Source organism: Castor canadensis, chromosome 2 (assembly GCF_047511655.1).
Source record: "Castor canadensis chromosome 2, mCasCan1.hap1v2, whole genome shotgun sequence".
Lineage (NCBI taxonomy): Eukaryota > Metazoa > Chordata > Mammalia > Rodentia > Castoridae > Castor > Castor canadensis.
In genome coordinates this window covers 196,340,605-196,360,087 of record NC_133387.1, presented here as the reverse complement: position 1 = coordinate 196,360,087, position 19,483 = coordinate 196,340,605, and the positions used below count along the sequence as shown (strand labels likewise).

The 19,483-nt window shown below is 35.1% G+C and overlaps 1 protein-coding gene across 3 annotated transcripts in view; it reads left to right on the top strand.

Annotated features, from left to right (window-relative positions):
- The window catches only part of Dync2h1 (dynein cytoplasmic 2 heavy chain 1), a 257,221-nt gene that overhangs the window by 153,677 nt on the left and 84,061 nt on the right, over window positions 1–19,483 (top strand). For all 3 annotated transcript variants that reach the window (XM_074066819.1, XM_074066821.1, XM_074066820.1), the window contains 6 exons: window positions 1,339–1,470; window positions 2,355–2,427; window positions 11,105–11,265; window positions 12,712–12,837; window positions 16,226–16,336; window positions 17,885–18,040. In XM_074066819.1, the coding sequence (XP_073922920.1) occupies window positions 1,339–1,470; window positions 2,355–2,427; window positions 11,105–11,265; window positions 12,712–12,837; window positions 16,226–16,336; window positions 17,885–18,040 (759 nt within the window). The remainder of the gene's footprint in view (window positions 1–1,338; window positions 1,471–2,354; window positions 2,428–11,104; window positions 11,266–12,711; window positions 12,838–16,225; window positions 16,337–17,884; window positions 18,041–19,483) is intronic.

The window sequence follows — 19,483 nt, the reverse complement described above, 5'->3', positions numbered from 1 at the left end:
TTAATTCTCATTCATGAAATACCATGCCTTCAAAGAGTTGGTCTTCCAGTTATTTTCTCTTTCTCTCAACTTAGGCCAGAGTATTGTTTTTACAGGAGATAAAAGACAAACATATTTTCCCCAAAGTCTATCTATTTATCTGTCTATGTTTCTTTTCTTCCCTCCATTCTCCCACTTTTCTTCACAACTATTATAGTATTAAAGTAACCTCTGGTGAATTCAATAAGAATAGCTAGCAGTTGTTTTCAGTGAAAATTTTCCATCTGTACAGATTTACATTTCTGATTGTATTGCCCACTCCTGGAGAAAGTTTTGGAGGATGGAACATGAGGTAGAGGGAATGAGTATGTTTGGGAAACCTCTGAGAGGTGATATTGTTTAAGGTAGATATTGAATGCTGAGTAGATATTCATGAGGTAGCAAAGTGGGTTAGAACATTTAGAGACAAAAGAAGCAACATGTTCCAAATAGAGGCATAAAGGGATATGGCTTAGTAGAAGACATGCTTGGTTAAGGAATTGCTCTTGTTACAAAAAAATACAAAACTAGACAGCAACTAAATCTGTAAAGATAAATTTTTTTTAAAAAATAACTGTTGCAGTTTGGGGAAAAGAGATCTCAGTATCGAATTGGGCTCAGTTCCAAATACGGCACGAACAAGTGGTAGTTCATAGTCAAGGAGCAGGATGGGGGTCACTGGATGGAAAGGTAGCAAAAGGAAACACTGAGGCAAAGGAGAATTCCATTTAGCAGTATTCTCGCCAAAGGCTGACGAGGGTGATTGGATACGAAGGGCTGGGGATAAGGAATTTGATGGCATTCTGAGGGTGGGGTTCTTGCTAAACTGATTTAGCAAGTTTCTTCTAAAACTGGGATCTACAAGGAAGGACGTGAAGCCTAAGGTTGAAGCTAACCAAAAGAGCTCAACAGAGTCTGACCAAAGTTATGTCAAATAGAGTCCTTGATACCGATATCAAATTTGACATATATTTGCAATTTCATTTGTGGCAATCATTAAAATTTGCAGTTGCTTTTAATGACAGCATTTTTCTCCTCAAAATGGAGATAGCTAGATACAAATATTTTTATGTAAAGATGTCTTTAATGAGTAACAACTGAATTAGTACTATTTTGGAAATGTTTTATTTAATACTGGGCTTAACACTGGATATGTCTACCATGCTGTTTCTGATGTAGAAATGATTAGACAAGCCAACACAAAGTAGAAAACAAGTAATAAGTATCTGTTAATAATTGTTTTTTAGATTGGATTAAAACATATACATGTGTGTATATTCACTTGTAGTTCATTATGTTTGTTATTTTTTATTTTCTTAGATTGCTCTCCCCAGTCTTTATCAGACCCTCTGTTTTGAAGATGTAGCTCTATGGCGTACTTATTATCACAATTCAACCTGTGAACAAGAGTTTCCATCTAGTCTTGTAAAGAAAGTTTCCTTATTTCAGCAGGTAAAATTTACTGTTATCCAGATGCAAAAGATTTTAGTGGTTTTTTTTGTCATTCAGAATGCATTTAAATGAAAGCTTTGCCTTTTGGGCATTATGGCAATGTATAGTGCCATATGGAGAAAGGGCTTTCTGCTGTTGTCATGAAATTCAGGCAGATCACTGGCAACATTTTTGAGTAGGGTCTCCCACTGCAGCATTTCTTATTCTCTCTGTGTTTGCTCCAAATGGCATCCTGCAGTAGGAAAAATGTCTGTTAGAAGGCAACTAAGATACAGAGACTCTTTATTCATTTTCCTGGTTATATCTACAGAAAAGTCCTATTTTTGAGGAAAGGGTAGGTTCACTTAACTTTTTTGATGAGGCAAGAGGCTAGAGTGGGAGAACTCTCCAGGAACTGACCCTCCTACTCATCTCTTCTCTAAACTGTTAGCTGTGCAATCTGTCCTCTGTCTTCATGTAAAGTGAATTCTATTTTACCAAGTGTGTTTAAAAAATAAGAAAAAAGTGAAGCATCTAAGAATGAAAATTTAAGCTTCTTAGAAATATCATAGATATTTCTAAAATATCTAAAATAATGATTTGAAGAATTTAGGCAGGATTCCTGGGCTTCTGTTTGTTATTGCCAGAAGTAACATTTTCACCTGCCAGTTAGCCTTGAAGACATAGTTAATCATATGTTTACTTTTGATGTTAGATAAAGGAAGCAAGTGGGTTTCAGTAAATTTTGGAAATGAAAGAGATGTCTTGGTATATACCTATTATGACAATTTGAAGGATTTTAAATACTATGGAACAATAAGTTCACACATTTTTATAAACATTTGTTTAATTAGTTAAAATTAACTATTGTTAATTTATTATTTAAAAACATTCTTTATTTTAAGGTTCTTGTAGTGCAGGCTCTAAGACCCGACAGATTGCAGAGTGCCATGACTCTGTTTGCCTGTAAAACGCTGGGTAAGTGCAATACTTTTTAAGAGCTAGACAACCTGAAATACTGGCTTTTATTTTATGCTGACCTTAGTTTAAGAATGTTTTACTATCTTCTTTTATTCATTCTACTTATCTTACAATCTCTGTCTGGTTTAGAAAAATAATTCTATTTTACATAGCTATGTATAATGTTGAATTCAATTCAATTCATAATTGACATCCTATATTTAGTAAATGTGTTTGATATCTTAAAATTATTTTATTGTGAAAATATTCTGTGTATTGTCCTTGATGAGGATTATAAAGAATATAATCAACTATTTGTGTCAAATTTGTACTGTGTAAGTGTAAGGAACTGCCGAACACAGACCACACCACGTGTAGAAAAGAAAGATTTATTAGAAGCACAGACTGATGGGCTGACTCTCGGGTTCAGAGGCAGCAGCTCAGCTGGAATGGATAGGGGGCTTTATAGGAGGAGCCACACTGTGAGGGAGGGAGAGTGTTCCTCCCAGAGAGCAGCCGGGCTGCTGGCCTCCTTTTATCTGTGATCACCAGATGGAACGGGTTGACATGCATAGCTAGTTGAGAAATGGGAAATTCCTGTGGTTTTGCAAGCAGGGAAACAAGCTGGAGAGTTTTGGAAGCGTTCATAAATCAGGGGGGATCTGGCTTTGGTGTTTGCCTCAGGACCCTCCACTTGCCCCAAGAATGCCAGGGACCTAACAGTAAGCACTATTGTATTCACATTTCAGTGGAAAGTTTAGACAAAGTAAAATGTGTTCACAGACACCATAGAATTAGGAAATTAAGTCTCCAAAATTAGTAATTTTTGACATATCTAAACCAAAAAGTTGGAAATTTGTCTGCCTTTTAGATCATTACTTTCATAGTATAGTTTTGTTAAGTCCTTGAAGAACTGAAAGTTATACCCATCTGAAGTAATTTGTTTTTATGAGAAAAGTTTGGGAAAAACTATTGGGAAAGAGTAGAAAATCAATTTTACTTCAAGTCCAGAATCATCCAAAAATAACGGATCTCTACTATTCTTAAGTTAGAGGAAGTTTCAGAATTATGTTAGAGATGAAAAGCCTGGCATAGTTACAATAGTGTGGTGACATTTTTTTTTTTTTGTAGAAATCCTTCATTTCTATTAACTTTTTATGTATGTGAAATTTTATATCAAAACTTTCTCAGCTGTCACATATGTTATAATCAAGTAATATTAGCATCAAGTGCACATTTTCTATAAATTAGAATTTCTCATATAAACAAGCTAGCACAGAGTTTCATGAAATTGAAAAAAATAGGCCTTCTAGCCAAGTGCCAGTGGCTCACATCTGTAATCCTACAGGAGGCAGAGATCTGGAGGATCACTGTTCAGGCCCAACCTGAGCAAAAATCAAGACACTATGTCAAAAATACCCAACACACAAATAAAATAGCACTGGTGGAGTGGCTCAAGCGGCAGGGTGCCTGCCTAGAAAGCATGAGACCCTGAGTTCAAACCTAAGAACCACTAAAACAATACGTAAATAAATAAAGGCCTTCCATAATTATTGAAAAACTTTGCAGTACCGAATAATCATCCCCTTGTTGGTATGTAAAGCTATTATAATTGCATATATCAGTGTATTATTTAGAGAAATTCTCTTTTAACTTCAGATGACCAATTTTATCCTAGTCAACACATTTTTTTCATTGAAACTTGAATGTTCATAACAATAATGTCAACATGAGACTTAAATAGCTCTCACTAAGTGCCAGAGACTCCTTTGAGTACCATCTATGCATCAGCTCCTATGATCTTTACAGCAGTCCTACAAGGTAGGTGGTAATTTTATGTCCTTTTTAAAGGTGAGGAAACATGATCCACAGCTAATAAATGATGGAGTTCAAATGCAACTCTAAAGCACATGTTTTTAACATGAATCAAAACTTGACATGAGTCAGATTTATTCTGAGTTTCAGAGATACTGTTGTCAAGTGCTAACACAGAAGCTTCCTTAAGCTTTAAATGAGGTTATGCTATGCATGCACCCATCTCCACTGGAACCTACTGTATCAGCCTCCTGTGGTTGCCATAATAAAGCTCACAAGCCAGCTGGCTTAGAACAACAGAAATTTATTGTCAAACTTCTGGTGGTTTGAAGTCTGAAATCCAGGTGTTGGCAAGCTCACACGTCCTCTGATGCCTGTTGGGGATTCCTGGCCTGCCTCCTCCTATATTCTGAAATTTTGCTGGCCATCTTTCATGCTCCTTGGCTTGCAAGTACATAACTCAAATCTGTGCCTTCCTTGTTGTGTGGCATTCTCCCTATGTGTTTTCTTTACATGGCTGTATTTTTATAAGGACACTAGTCGTATTGCATTAAGAGCCCACTCTGTTCAAGTATAGCTAACTAATTACATCTGCGATGGCCTTATTTCTGTAAGGTCACATTCTGAGGTTCTAGGGTTAGAACTTTTACATACTTTTATTGGAGGACATAATTCAACACATAACATTATCAACCCAGTGTTTCATGTAATGTTTGTCTCTGCCTCACCCTCCAGCAGAATGTACACATGCATATACATGTGCTTTCAGACTGGTCAGTTGGGTGTCGCTGATTGGTATATGGAATGGGTCTAGAAATACTCTGATTTTCTTTCCTTACATATGGTGAAGAAATGTCCCTGTTTATTTGTTTTTGATAGACTATTTATCTACCAGATACTGTTTACTCACGTTTGGCAGAATGTTTATCTTCCAAACTCTTGTTTGCAAGTGGCAGGTAACCTGTGTAAAACTTACTTAAATGAAAAAGCGATTTTTTTATTTGAGGAAACCAGTATTCAGAAAGAAAGGAGTAAGGCTGGCCTCTGGGCCAACCAACCTCATGGACTCAGACTCTTAGATGAGGAAGACTTGTAGTTTCTCTCTTTCTAACCTTGCCCACATTTGTCTGTTTCTCCCTTTCCCTTTGTCTGTCCTTCTCTGTCTTTCATGTTGCTTTGTAGAATTTCATCTTAATTTCTACCTGTATGTTGTCCTCAGCCTCAAGAGTTTATACATATTCTGGTAGATAAGGCTGCTGACATCCCCGATTATACATCAAAGCTCGTGATTAAAGGGGAAAAAAATTTTCCCTCTCAATTTCACCATCAAAAATCCTAGGGAGCCAGGTGGGGTGGTACACGTCTTTAATCCCAGTATATAGGAGGTAGAGGCAGGAGGATCTTGAGTTTGACCGTCTACCAAGCCTTGGGAATAACTCTGTTAATGATACTATTTTATCTTTAGGTCAGATGACATATAAGATTTAACAGCATTAACTGAAAACCTCATGATATTCAAATTTATATTCAGATGCTTTGAAAGTTTATTTTTTTTATTTTATTTTTTTTTTCATTTTTCTTTTATTATTCATATGTGCATACAAGGCTTGGTTCATTTCTCCCCCCTGCCCCCACCCCCTCCCTTACCACCCACTCCACCCCCTCCCGCTCCCCCCCCTCAATACCCAGCAGAAACTATTTTGCCCTTATCTCTAATTTTGTTGTAGAGAGAGTATAAGCAATAATAGGAAGGAACAAGGGGTTTTGCTGGTTGAGATAAGGATAGCTATACAGGGCATTGACTCACATTGATTTCCTGTGAGTGTGTGTTACCTTCTAGGTTAATTCTTTTTGATCTAACCTTTTCTCTAGTACCTGGTCCCCTTTTCCTATTGGCCTCAGTTGCTTTTAAGGTATCTGCTTTAGTTTCTCTGCGTTAAGGGCAACAAATGCTAGCTAGTTTTTTAGGTGTCTTACCTGTCCTCACCCCTCCCTTGTGTGCTCTCGCTTTTATCATGTGCTCATAGTACAATCCCCTTGTTGTGTTTGCCCTTGATCTAATGTCCACATATGAGGGAGAACATACGATTTTTGGTCTTTTGAGCCAGGCTAACCTCACTCAGAATGATGTTCTCCAATTCCATCCATTTACCAGCGAATGATAACATTTCGTTCTTCTTCATGGCTGCATAAAATTCCATTGTGTATAGATACCACATTTTCTTAATCCATTCGTCAGTGGTGGGACATCTTGGCTGTTTCCATAACTTGGCTATTGTGAATAGTGCTGCAATAAACATGGGTGTGCAGGTGCCTCTGGAGTAACAGTCTTTTGGGTATATCCCCAAGAGTGGTATTGCTGGATCAAATGGTAGATCGATGTCCAGCTTTTTAAGTAGCCTCCACATTTTTTTCCAGAGTGGTTGTACTAGTCTACATTCCCACCAACAGTGTAAGAGTGTTCCTTTTTCCCCGCATCCTCGCCAACACCTGTTGTTGGTGGTGTTGCTGATGATGGCTATTCTAACAGGGGTGAGGTGGAATCTTAGTGTGGTTTTAATTTGCATTTCCTTTATTGCTAGAGATGGTGAGCATTTTTTCATGTGTTTTCTGGCCATTTGAATTTCTTCTTTTGAGAAAGTTCTGTTTAGTTCACATGCCCATTTCTTTATTGGTTCATTAGTTTTGGGAGAATTTAGTTTTTTTAAGTTCCCTGTATATTCTGGTTATCAGTCCTTTGTCTGATGTATAATTGGCAAATATTTTCTCCCACTCTGTGGGTATTCTCTTCAGTTTAGAGACCATTTCTTTTGATGAACAGAAGCTTTTTAGTTTTATGAGGTCCCATTTATCTATGCTATCTCTTAGTTGCTGTGCTGCTGGGGTTTCATTGAGAAAGTTCTTACCTATACCTACTAACTCCAGAGTATTTCCTACTCTTTCTTGTATCAACTTAAGAGTTTGGGGTCTGATATTAAGATCCTTGATCCATTTTGAGTTAATCTTGGTATAGGGTGATATACATGGATCTAGTTTCAGTTTTTTGCAGACCGCTAACCAGTTTTCCCAGCAGTTTTTGTTGAAGAGGCTGCTATTTCTCCATCGTATATTTTTAGCTCCTTTGTCAAAGATAAGTTGCTCATAGTTGTGTGGCATCATATCTGGATCCTCTATTCTGTTCCACTGGTCTTCATGTCTGTTTTTGTGCCAGTACCATGCTGTTTTTATTGTTATTGCTTTGTAATATAGTTTGAAGTCAGGTATTGTGATACCTCCTGCATTGTTCTTTTGACTGAGTATTGCCTTGGCTATTCGTGGCCTCTTGTGTTTCCATATAAATTTCACAGTAGATTTTTCAATCTCTTTAATGAATGTCATTGGAATTTTGATGGGAATTGCATTAAACATGTAGATTACTTTGGGGAGTATCGACATTTTTACTATGTTGATTCTACCAATCCATGAGCATGGGAGATCTCTCCACTTTCTATAGTCTTCCTCAATCTCTTTCTTCAGAAGTGTATAGTTTTCCTTGTAGAGGTCTTTCACATCTTTTGTTAGGTTTACACCTAGGTATTTGATTTTTTTTGAGGCTATTGTAAATGGAATTGTTTTCATACATTCTTTTTCCGTTTGCTCATTGTTAGTGTATAGAAATGCTAATGATTTTTCTATGTTGATTTTATATCCTGCTACCTTGCTATAGCTATTGATGTCTAGAAGCTTCTGAGTAGAGTTTTTTGGGTCTTTAAGGTATAGGATCATGTCGTCTGCAAATAGGGATATTTTGACAGTTTCTTTACCTATTTGTATTCCTTTTATTCCTTCTTCTTGCCTAATTGCTCTGGCTAGGAATTCCAGTACTATGTTGAATAGGAGTGGAGATAGTGGGCATCCTTGTCTGGTTCCTGATTTTAGAGGGAATGGTTTTAATTTTTCTTCGTTAAGTATAATGCTGGCTGTAGGTTTGTCATATATAGCTTTTATAATGTTGAGGAACTTTCCTTCTATTCCTAGTTTTCTTAGAGCTTTTATCATGAAATGATGTTGGATCTTATCAAAGGCTTTTTCTGCATCTATTGAGATGATCAAGTGGTTTTTGTCTTTGCTTCTGTTAATGTGGTTTATTACGTTTATTGATTTTCGTATGTTGAACCACCCCTGCATCCCTGGGATGAAGCCTACCTGGTCGTGGTGAATAATCTTTTTGATGTGTTGCTGAATTCGATTTGCCATTATTTTGAAAGTTTAATATACTTCTTAAACCATACTATTTCTAGGCAAAATGAATGACTTTGTGTTTGGCCATGTAGTTTTATAAATAAAAGTTTTTATGTAAAATTGGAGTTTTTATTATGTGCATCAATTTTAAAATTTCAAATTGGTAGCAAACGATAAACACATCTCTTTTTAATCTAATTATAGAGATTTGATTTCAAATATAATTTCTCAAGCATCATTCAAATGGTTCTTACTAAGTTTTACTAATCCTTTTTATAATCTATAAACCTTAAAATAGTAGCTTATAAAAGTGTTTATGAAAGCAGATATGATATGAAGATCAAAGTTAATAGATCGATCCTCAAAATATTAGGCATGCCAGTTTAAGATAACCCTATGAAGCAAAACTACGTACTCATTAATCTCTACATTTTACTACTAATGTGTTTTAAAAAGTGTTGCCCAGTGCAAACATTGTGGCTACTCTATTTAATTGTGACTTAATAGATGAAAAGGATGTTATATTATGTGGATTGAGTTATCAAAATATCAAGAGATAATATTCCCACAGGTGTTGCACAGGAACCAGAGACCTTTATGGTTCTGTATCAAAAGGGGTTTATTTATTTACTTATTTATTTTTTTGAACTGCAACTCTCCTAGTTTGAGGGTTTTCTGCCTCTTTTGTTCAGGTTCTTGTTCATTCTTGTCATGTGCATCTGGCTTCAGTTGTTAACCTGTCTTTTGAAGTTTGTGTCTCTGAGGAAGGAAAGACATAAGGAAATGTATATTAATTTTCTACTGCTGCCACATATATTTAATTGCCCTGAAATGTTTATTGAGTTCATGAGTAAAGAAATATATATATATGTGTGTGTATATATATATATATATATATATATATATATATATATTTTTTTTTTTTTTTTTTTTTTTGGTACTGGTAATTGAACCCAGGGTCTCAGATTTGCTAGGTAACAGCTCTATAACTTGAGCCACACCCCAGTCATTTTGTTTGTTTTTGAGATAGGCGCTCACTGACTTTGCCCAGGTGGCCTCAAACCATTGGTTCTTCTGTCTCTGCCTCCCAAGTAGCTGGGATTACCAGCATGTGCCAAATAAGCATTTTACATTGCTACAAGTATGAAAGGTTTCTTTTCTCTTTTTTTGCAAGAACTTTTTTCTCTTTCTTTTAACTTGTGTTTCACTTTTTTTTTTTTTTGGTTTATTTATTCATATGTATATACATTGTTTGGTCAATCTTTCCCCCTTGCTGGAAAGATTTCTTTTTTATTCTCCCCAAACTACATGATTGTTAGCAATTTGAAATTAGTTCAAAATAAGGTTCATAAAATATGCCTCTAGAAGCAATTCACCAATTTTAAGTGGCGGGTGGGGGTAAATTTCACCTGGTCACAGGAATAGTTCTGTCTGAAAATTCTTACTTATCACTACAGGTTGCTATTGTGAAGAGAAGAGGGTATTTCAGATGTGAAATGTGACTTTTCACTCCTAGAAATGCCTTCTTGGCTTATTTTGATAGCATTTGAGTTCCTATTTTAAAGAATGTCTTTCTAAGGTGTAGTCTTGTCTGTCATTTCTCTTTTTGAGGACAGACACGGCAAAGCCCTATCTTGCCTGTGTAGTCACCTGTTGGACATTGCATTCTCCTAATCCTCCCTTTGTTTTTCAACTTTTGTGTTACATTTTTAGCTTAATTCAAACAAGTATACTTGAACTTTTAATTGAAATGGGCTGATTCCAGCTTTTCATTAACAATGTTAATAGTGGAAGCATTCAAGTTTTAGCAGAAGAGATTTCAATATAATAGGAAAGTTATGATTTGTTATTTGACTAGTACTTTGTAATTGCAGAGTGGAAAAAGCACAGATGAATTGTGTTTGAATACAGCTTACAACTAGCAGCTGGGCACCCTTTGGCAAAACATTTAGTGGGAGGATTAGTTTTCTTATACATAAAGTGAGCATAACATTTGTCTTTCAGGGTTGTTTATGGTTTAGACAGCAGGTAAATAAGCTCTTTGATACAGTGCTTAGCATACAGTAGATGGAGAATAAGTAGAATTTGTTATAATTGTTATGGCTTATTTTAACCCCAGAGGGTCTTGTGGATTGTTTTACCTCTGCTTTACTATTGAGGAAACTGAGGCATTGTGCCTTTTAGTGATTTGCACAGGGCCACTCAGTGTAAGAAGTAAATACCTATTTTATATTGTAACAGCCAAGTTGTTTTCCCAGATAATTTGGAGTCTGAGTCCCCATATACATGGCACAGCTGTCCTGTAAATTAATGAATTGTACAGACGAATGGGTTCAGTCTTCCCTTGTACGAAGAGAATTGTATATCGAGACCATGATGCTGGCTGTGTATTTCTCTAGCTGTTAAATGTGTCAGTTGGGATATACCTGTTAGCATTGTAATGATCAGAAGATACTAGACATGGAAAGCCTTTATAAAAATGCCTGTGTCCTTAAGCATTAGTTGTTAGTATGTGGATGATTTTACAGTGAAAAATTGTAATATGTGACATTATAACTTACCCAGGTATTGTCTGTTATGTATCATGTAATTATTTCAGTAAACTTTTTAATGATGTATGGTGCTTTATATTTTTAAATTTCTTTACTGTATGTTTTAGGACTGAAAGAGTTGTCCCCACTTCCTCTAAATCTCAAACGTTTATACAAAGAGACACTAGAAATTGAACCCATTTTGATCATTATTTCCCCGGGAGCAGATCCTTCTCAGGAACTTCAAGAACTTGCTACTGCTGAAAGAAGCGCAGAGTGCTATCACCAGGTGGGTGCACATTGCCCCACTCTTTGCCCCTGATGTTGCTGCCACACTAGATCCCATTAGTGAAATGGGCATTTTTGTGTGGTAGGCCAAATAAATGCCCTAAAAAGTGTATCTGTCCTGATTCCCACAACTTGTGAATATGTTGTCTTATACATGGCAAAAGGAACTTTCCAGATGTAATTAAGAATCTAGAGATAAGAACATTATCTGGGATTGTCCAGGTGGACCCAGTATAATCTCAAGCCTGTTTATAAGGCGGCTGGGTGGGGAGGGGCACCACACTGAAGGTAAGAGTTGTGAAGAGGGCAGTAGAGATCAGGGAGGAGAGAAGATGTTACATTGTTACATTACTGGTTTTGAAGATGGAGTAGTTGCCAAAAAGGAACTAAGTGGCTTCCAGAACCTGAGAAAGGGAAGGGGAAGATTTTCTCTTTGAGCTTCCAGAAAGAAAGTGAGTGTGTAGAACTACCTTAATTTTTAAACTCAGACACCTTGATTTTAGATTTTAGATTCTGACCTCCAGAAGTCTCAGATAACTTAAGGCACTACGTTTGTGGTAGGTTGTTAGAGCAGCAATAGGAAACTAATATTTATGCTTAACTTTTGAGAATGACTTTAAAACTTTACTTTTTTTTTTTTTTGGTGGTACTGGGGTTTTGGACTCAAGCCTCCACACTTGCAAGGCAGGTACTCTACTGCTTTAGCCATACCTCCAGTCCTGACTTTAAAACTTTATTTGGATGCTTTTACAATAAAGTACAGTAATATTTACCTGTAATTTCTTGATCTAAAGTGAGAGAAACACATAAACATTCTGAATTAAATTTATCCTATGTAAAACTGTACTTCTTCCTGAGGAGCTTTTTGTTGTTCTGATTGAGTGCCTCCTTTTTAAAAGTTAACTTGCATCTGTGTTTGAAAATTAGTTTTGTCTTAGTTTTTGGCAAGTGAATAAATCTTTTTCATTAGAAACTTAATTACTGATTTTAAAACTCAAATACTTCATAGCAACTAAAACCTGAAAAGCAAGAATTTTACATGGAATAATATAAATAGAAGATAGCAAAACAGCAGCGCATTTAGGCTCAGTTGTGCAGGTTTTTCACTGACTAGAACTTTTCATTCATCCATTGGCAGAGGTTTATATGTTCATTAGTAAAATATTCAGTTATCAGTGAGCAGCCTTAAGGCCAGGAGCCCTTTCTACCTGTTGTATCTGTTAGCAGTAACTTTGACAGGAAGATTATGCTATGCATATTAACTTTTAGTTATTTAATGTCCTTGGAAAAGATGACTAATTCCTAGTTTGGCTGTTTTTCAAACTTATTATTACAGCCAGTTACAGAGGTTTAGAGATTATTAACATTAAATGGCTGCATTAGAGAAAGGTTATATAAGAACATTTGGCAGATACGGTGTTTTTAATTTTATTTTTTATTTTTGTAGGTTGCCATGGGTCAAGGTCAAGCTGATCTAGCAATTCAAATGCTAAAAGAATGTGCCCGAAATGGAGATTGGCTGTGTTTGAAGAATTTGCATCTGGTGGTATCCTGGCTTCCAGTTCTGGAAAAGGTAGATTCAGATAAGCATACAAATACATCTGCTATATCATTCAGTAATCACGAAGGAGCATCAGTATTCAAATATCATGCACTACTTAATGATTTTTTTAAAATTAATATTTGATAAGAAATAATTTTAAAATAATTTTCTTCTGAAGTAAGTACATTTGTACCAAACAAATTGGGTCTTTAAATAGGAACTTTATAAGAATTTGTCTTTGTAGGGTTGCATAGGGAAAGTCAAGATATTATTAATCAAGATTGACAGGGACACTTAGAGAATTTTTCCAGAAGGATAATAAGGATGCTTTAAAGGATTGACAGATTTGTACCACTATTTACCTTTATGCTCATGTTCTGTTTTTTTTGTAAGGGAAGGGGAGTCAGAGGAAATGGCAGAACTTTGTAGGTGCTAAAGAGGCTAAGATGTGAAACCCTCTCATTTAACCAAAACATCTCCAGGAAAAAAAATAACCTTAAGACAAAACAAATCACTGAATAGGTTTTGAATGCAAATCTGGGTTTAAGGCTGTTCTTTTCATTTAAGAAAAATAATTTAGTCTTGGGTAGAGATTCTCCTAAGAGAAGATGGTCTTTGAAGACTGAATGGAATTTAGCTAGTTAGACAAAGAAAGGGTATGATGGCTAATTCTAGCAGCACAAGTGTTGGAAATGTGCATGCTCGAGAAGGAAGGGGTGTGCTTGAGGGTCCTGCAGGGCAGGCAAGGAAGTGTGGACAGATGCAGTCAGGTTTAAGGGGAGGTCACGCACAGGAGGGGTAGGGAAAATAAGAACTTTTGAATAGAACTGATATACTCTCTATACAAGAATGAACATAGAAATCTTAAACCCATTGAAAGTACCATAAGAAAGGGACTAAGGTAGAATGAAAAAAGTTGGAGAAGATAAACCAATTGGGCTTATTATAATACATATATACATGGAAATATCACAAGGAAACTCCCCCTGTGTAGATACCTTTATCTCAAACAAGCTAAAATGTCATGTCTTTCATTTTATCTTTTCTCTTTTTCCTTCTATAAAATTGGAGAACAGGAGAGCGAACAAGTCCTGCCCAGGAGGGAGGGCTGGCACCAGTGGGAGTGGGGGAACGATGAGGAAAGGTGGTAGGAGGGTGACAGTACAAAAAATGTGTACACATGCACGTAAATGGGAAAGTGATACCTGTTGAAACTATTCCAGGAATCAGAAGAGGGGGATGAAGGAGAATGGTAGAAGAGGTAAATTCATGTATATTTGATACATTGTAAGAACCCACGTAAATATCACAATGTATCCTCATCCATCACAACAATGAAGAAAAAAAAAACTGATCATTTTGTCAAAAAAAGGGTGAGGGGATGGGGAGTCAGGTGATTTGGAAGGGGCTAGGTTAGGGATACCCTAGGGATGCTGCCGAGTTTGGAATTTTAGCCTGGGACTTAGAGAGCCAGAGGAGGTCCTTAGCAGGGGTTGGTAACTAAATGATTGAATTAACCTGGCAGAAGTTGTATACCATATCAAAATAATAGAAACAAAGAGAATAGAGTAGATTGAGGATAGCCCTCAAGGGTTAAGTTTGTGAGGTTTAAATTTGTGCAGTCTTAATAAATGGACAAATGCAACCCTTGCACAAAATAGGTAATCAATAAATCTTTGAACGAGCTAATGACTGAGTGAATGGACCATGATCTTTTATTATTTGTAATCACAAGAAGACATAGATTTTGGAACTGAAGTATATGTAAATATTATATAATTCTACTACAATAATATATGCATATAATTCTATTGTAAAAGTCACTAATATATAAAAATATAAAATTCTTGTGTGATGAATCATATATGCCTTAAAATATAGCAACCGGTTAATTACTTGGTAAATATTTGAATCCTACTTTCTGTTCTAAATAGTTCACTGATAGCTACTAATGTATGTAAAATATAAGTGTGTTAATACCTTGGAAGAAAATCTTAATTAGGATTTTTTGAAGCATGTAGGGTAGATTGTATTAAAGTTTAAAAATGATTATTTAATTTTTCTCTTGGAAACTTTGGATGCATTATTGTATATAAACTTAAAAATTTATTGTAAACCAACCAAATCACAAATTTATTGTTTTATCTTGTCTTTTGTTTAGATGTGCTATACCAAGGCAAATTTTTCTATGAATTTTATATTTTAAAATTATGGAACAGAAATACATTTTATCATTCACAATTTTAAGAAGCATGGTGTTTTTATGTCCAGTTTTTTCCTTTTTTTGTCTTTTTACCTCTACATTTTACATAATAACAATGAAAATGTCATAGTATATTAAAATATTTTTTAATCTTCACTGTCTTTTAATGCTGTCAGCTATTTTTTTTTCATTTATTCAATTTACACACACTTGCTGATTACAGAAAAAAAAAAAACACAAACCAGGAATTGGGCCAGGAGCTGTTGTCATACAGAATTTGTATCTGTTTTCTAGAAATAGTTGGAAGAGACACACCACATAATCAATAACTGTATTGTAGTAATGATGCATACTACAAAGGAGAATTTACAAAATGGCATGGGTGATTTCCTGAAATTGTGGAGGTGAAGAGCTGGACAAGATGCTGTCCCAAAACCCATCACAGTTGTGTTATGATAGATGAGTAAGAGCTGTCAGGTATCGAGAGAGTGATTAGCAGAAGGGGTGTGTGAAAACAAGGGCATACCTGGATGAGCGCGTCTGATATGAGGGGAATGGTGAACTTGCATGGCGAAGTATTGATTGATGTTGCAGGCTGTAGTACTAAAAGTTGTCAGTAAGGGAATTGATACTGTTATCAATAACTCTGTTGAAGCATGAATTGAAACAATGAGACCCCAAAGGCCTCAAGATGGCTAGTAGTTTAGGTGTTGCCATTATAATTAACTAACAATTATTTTGTATTTATGGCATACCAAGGGTTGTTTTTAGGGATTTTATACAATCTTATGTATTTACAATTATTATCCTTGCTTAGAGACAGTGTAAGTCATAAAGACCAAGGTCAAAAAAAAAGACCAAGGTCATACAGCAAATAAATGACAAATGTTGGATTTTAACCGAGTGGAACCAGCTCCAGGTCCAACTTCTTATCCATTACACTAAAATGGTAACTGTAGTTTTACCATTTAGGTTTATGTGTCTAGACCAGAGGGTTGAATGTATGTACTACATTGTTCAACAGATCTCAAGGACTTTTATCCTGCGTTCATTATACTAAACTAGTAAGATGGAAGATAGAAAGTTAAAGGAAGTATCATCAGAACACTAATAACTATTAGAATGTCACAAATTTTAGTAAGAAAATTTGATTATTAATAATTGTTAAAAGGGAAATGTGTATATATTTAAGTAGACTTGTATTGTTTTTGTAAGGAATTGAATACTCTTCAACCTAAAGATACCTTTCGTCTTTGGCTCACTGCAGAAGTTCATCCCAACTTTACTCCTATTTTACTACAGTCAAGTTTGAAGATAACATATGAGGTAGGAAGATTTACAACTTGGGACACTAGTTGCTTGACAGCAGTAATCTATCCATGCCTTCTAAAACTTTGTAAATATTGTCTATTATACAAAACCTATAAAAACTTCCTGTGATACTTAGATGAGGTGTAATATACATAACATCAGATGACACAGTCAGGTGCATACCCAAAAGTAGATTCCCATTAAATAATTCCCAGTCTCTCCTTCCCCCTAACCCATGACAGCCACCATTCTGCTCTCTACTGCTGAAGGTTTGACTCCTTTAGGTATCTCGTTTAGTAGAATCATGCAGTGTTTATCTTTTGTGACTGGCTGATTTCACTTAGTAGAATAACCCCAAGGTTCACCCATGTCTTAGCATATGACATGATTTCACTTTTTAAAGCTGGAATAATATTACATTGTATATATATATATATATCACATTTTCTTTTTTCATCCATTGATGGGCTTTATAAATAGTACTGTACACATAGGTGAGGATATATCTCTTCAAGATTGTGGTGTGGTTGCTTAATTTCTTATTAATGTCATGCTTTATTAAATCGTGGTGATCAGTTTTTGTAAATGATCAATAAACAACATTTCATTTTAAAATGATAAATTTAACAGATACTTATTTATATGATAATGTATATTTATTTAGAACAAAAAGGTAATTAAGAAATACTAATGAAAAAGCCTATTCAGTAAGCAAAAAGGATTGTCTGGCCTTTGTAAGTATTCTTAAACTACCAACTAGTATTGTACTTGTGTAGGAATCCTATTTTGGAAGAAAGATTGTACTTTTAAAATAAGCTAAATTAGGCAGACATATCCATATTAATAATCTGACTTTTGTTTTTACATTAGAATTCTCTTTGAAGGGGGATTTATTGTGCTATTTTTCTAAGTATTGGAATTCTTTTATCATTTTGATATTTTACATATATAATACACAATACACACACACACACACACACACACATAACAGATCTGGTTCATGTGAATGAGTATTTTTGACTGAATGCTAATTCAATATAAACTTTTATTTCCTGAGTTGGTATTTGTGTTTAGTTGCCTAACAATATCAGAAATAACCGTTTCAGCTTTAGAGGACTAATGTCAAAGGAAAATTAATTTACATTGTATATAACCTGTATGTTTTAGTCAAGGAGCAACTTGTGAGGGATATCTGGTATTTTAAACTCAAAAGTACTTGCCCTATAATAATCACTATAACATTAGTATTGCAAAGAGTGATTTTCTGTCAGTCAACCATCAGAAAATAAAAAACTTACTTGGTTATTTTGAATACCATTAGTTAAATAGACTTTATTTTGAAAAATATTCTAGATTTGTAATTGAAATGAACTGCTAGATGTAAGGTGTTTAAAACTTAGTTTTATAGTTTTTATATTTCAAAGTAACAAAATAATTTAAGTTAAACTTGACAAGTGGTAAAAACCTTTCTTTATTAAAACATGTTCTCAAATATGTTAAATATGGATTCATTTCATTTGTAATCTTTTAGGCAATAGAAAATATATTCCTTTCTTTTTTCAGTCACCTCCAGGTTTGAAAAAGAATTTAATGCGCACTTATGAGTCTTGGACTCCTGAGCAAATTAGCAAGAAGGACAATATCCATCGAGCTCAGGCTTTGTTTAGTTTTGCTTGGTTTCACGCTGCATGTCAAGAAAGAAGAAATTACATTCCACAGGTAATTAAGAACATGTTTTGGATATGGCCTCAACTGTGTGTTTTATTACAATATTTTTACAATTTAGTGTAAATAGCTACAATGTTATAACTTGGCTCCTGGTTCATAAATTTAACCTTTTGTGATAATCTTCTAGATTGTACATACTTATCTACTTCACATCTCATTGAATTAAAGTATTAAGAACAATCTGTGACCCATCATAAACACTCAATGAGTGTTAGATATCACTCTTATGATTTATATCTCACAGACATCTCAAACTTCAAAAGCTGAATCCCCAAACCTATTTTTCCTTTAGTATATTCCCAGTAAAAGGCATTGATACCCACCTACTTTCTCAGGGTAGAATCCTAGGAGTTTTTCTTTATATATTTCTGTTAAGGTCTCTACTCAATCCATTGTCAAGTACCAATCTACTTTGAAAATATAATTCAAATCCATGTACTACTCTAACCTGTTTTTTCCCAAGCCTCATCTACTCCCACCTGTAGTACTTCTCTGAGCTTGCCTTTGAGCTGCTCATCCTTATTTTTTTTGCATTCAGCTGTCAGAACTACCTTTCTGTGAGTTTGATTATTCCATTACTTGGCTGAAAATTCATTAAAAGGATTTTTATTATACTTGGGGGAAGTTACGCAAATTTCTTACCAAGGTTAGAGAAAAGATCTGCTCATCTCTTCAGCCTCCTCTCAAGCCCCTCATCGTAAGTGTCCTCTACTCGTCAGTCATGATTGGTTTCTCAAGATTTTGATTTCCACCAAGCCCTCTCCCATAAGCTCTAGCTGTGAACTAATATTAGAGTAAGTTGCACTTTCCTGGCAGTCACAGTTGGTACTAATGCTCAATTCTTGCTGTGTGCCTACCTCAGCCACAAATTATATCACACTCCCATCTTCACATTTTTCCCATGCTTGTTTTTCCAACTTTGCCCACTTCTGCTGGGCCCCCTCCCACCCATTATCTTCTTTCTCTACTTTGTTACAAGTCAAAATAAGAGAATAGGTTCTAGAGTTAGACAGACTTGGGTTTGAGTTCTGGTTAGAATTTCCTAGCTGTGTGATCTCATAAAAACCACTATAACTCCAATAAACATTGGTTTCCTTGACTATAGAATGGGAATTATGATAATATTTACATTTGTTGATGGAATGAAATGAAATAGTGTATATTTGGAAGTTCTTAATACAGTGTCTGGCATATACCCTGTCAATAAATATTTTGCCCAATAGAAGACATAGTAAATAATAATCATATTACATTTCTTCATGTAATTTGCATACTACACTAATGGGGAATGTATACTTATTAATTTCATTTTACTAAAGAAAACGAACTTTAGTATTGTCAACTTTTTCAGGAATTCGTTCTGAAATGGCCATTTCTACCTTCTCCTAACTTCTCTGACATTGGCCCTTGGCCAAATGTAGCAATTAGTACTAA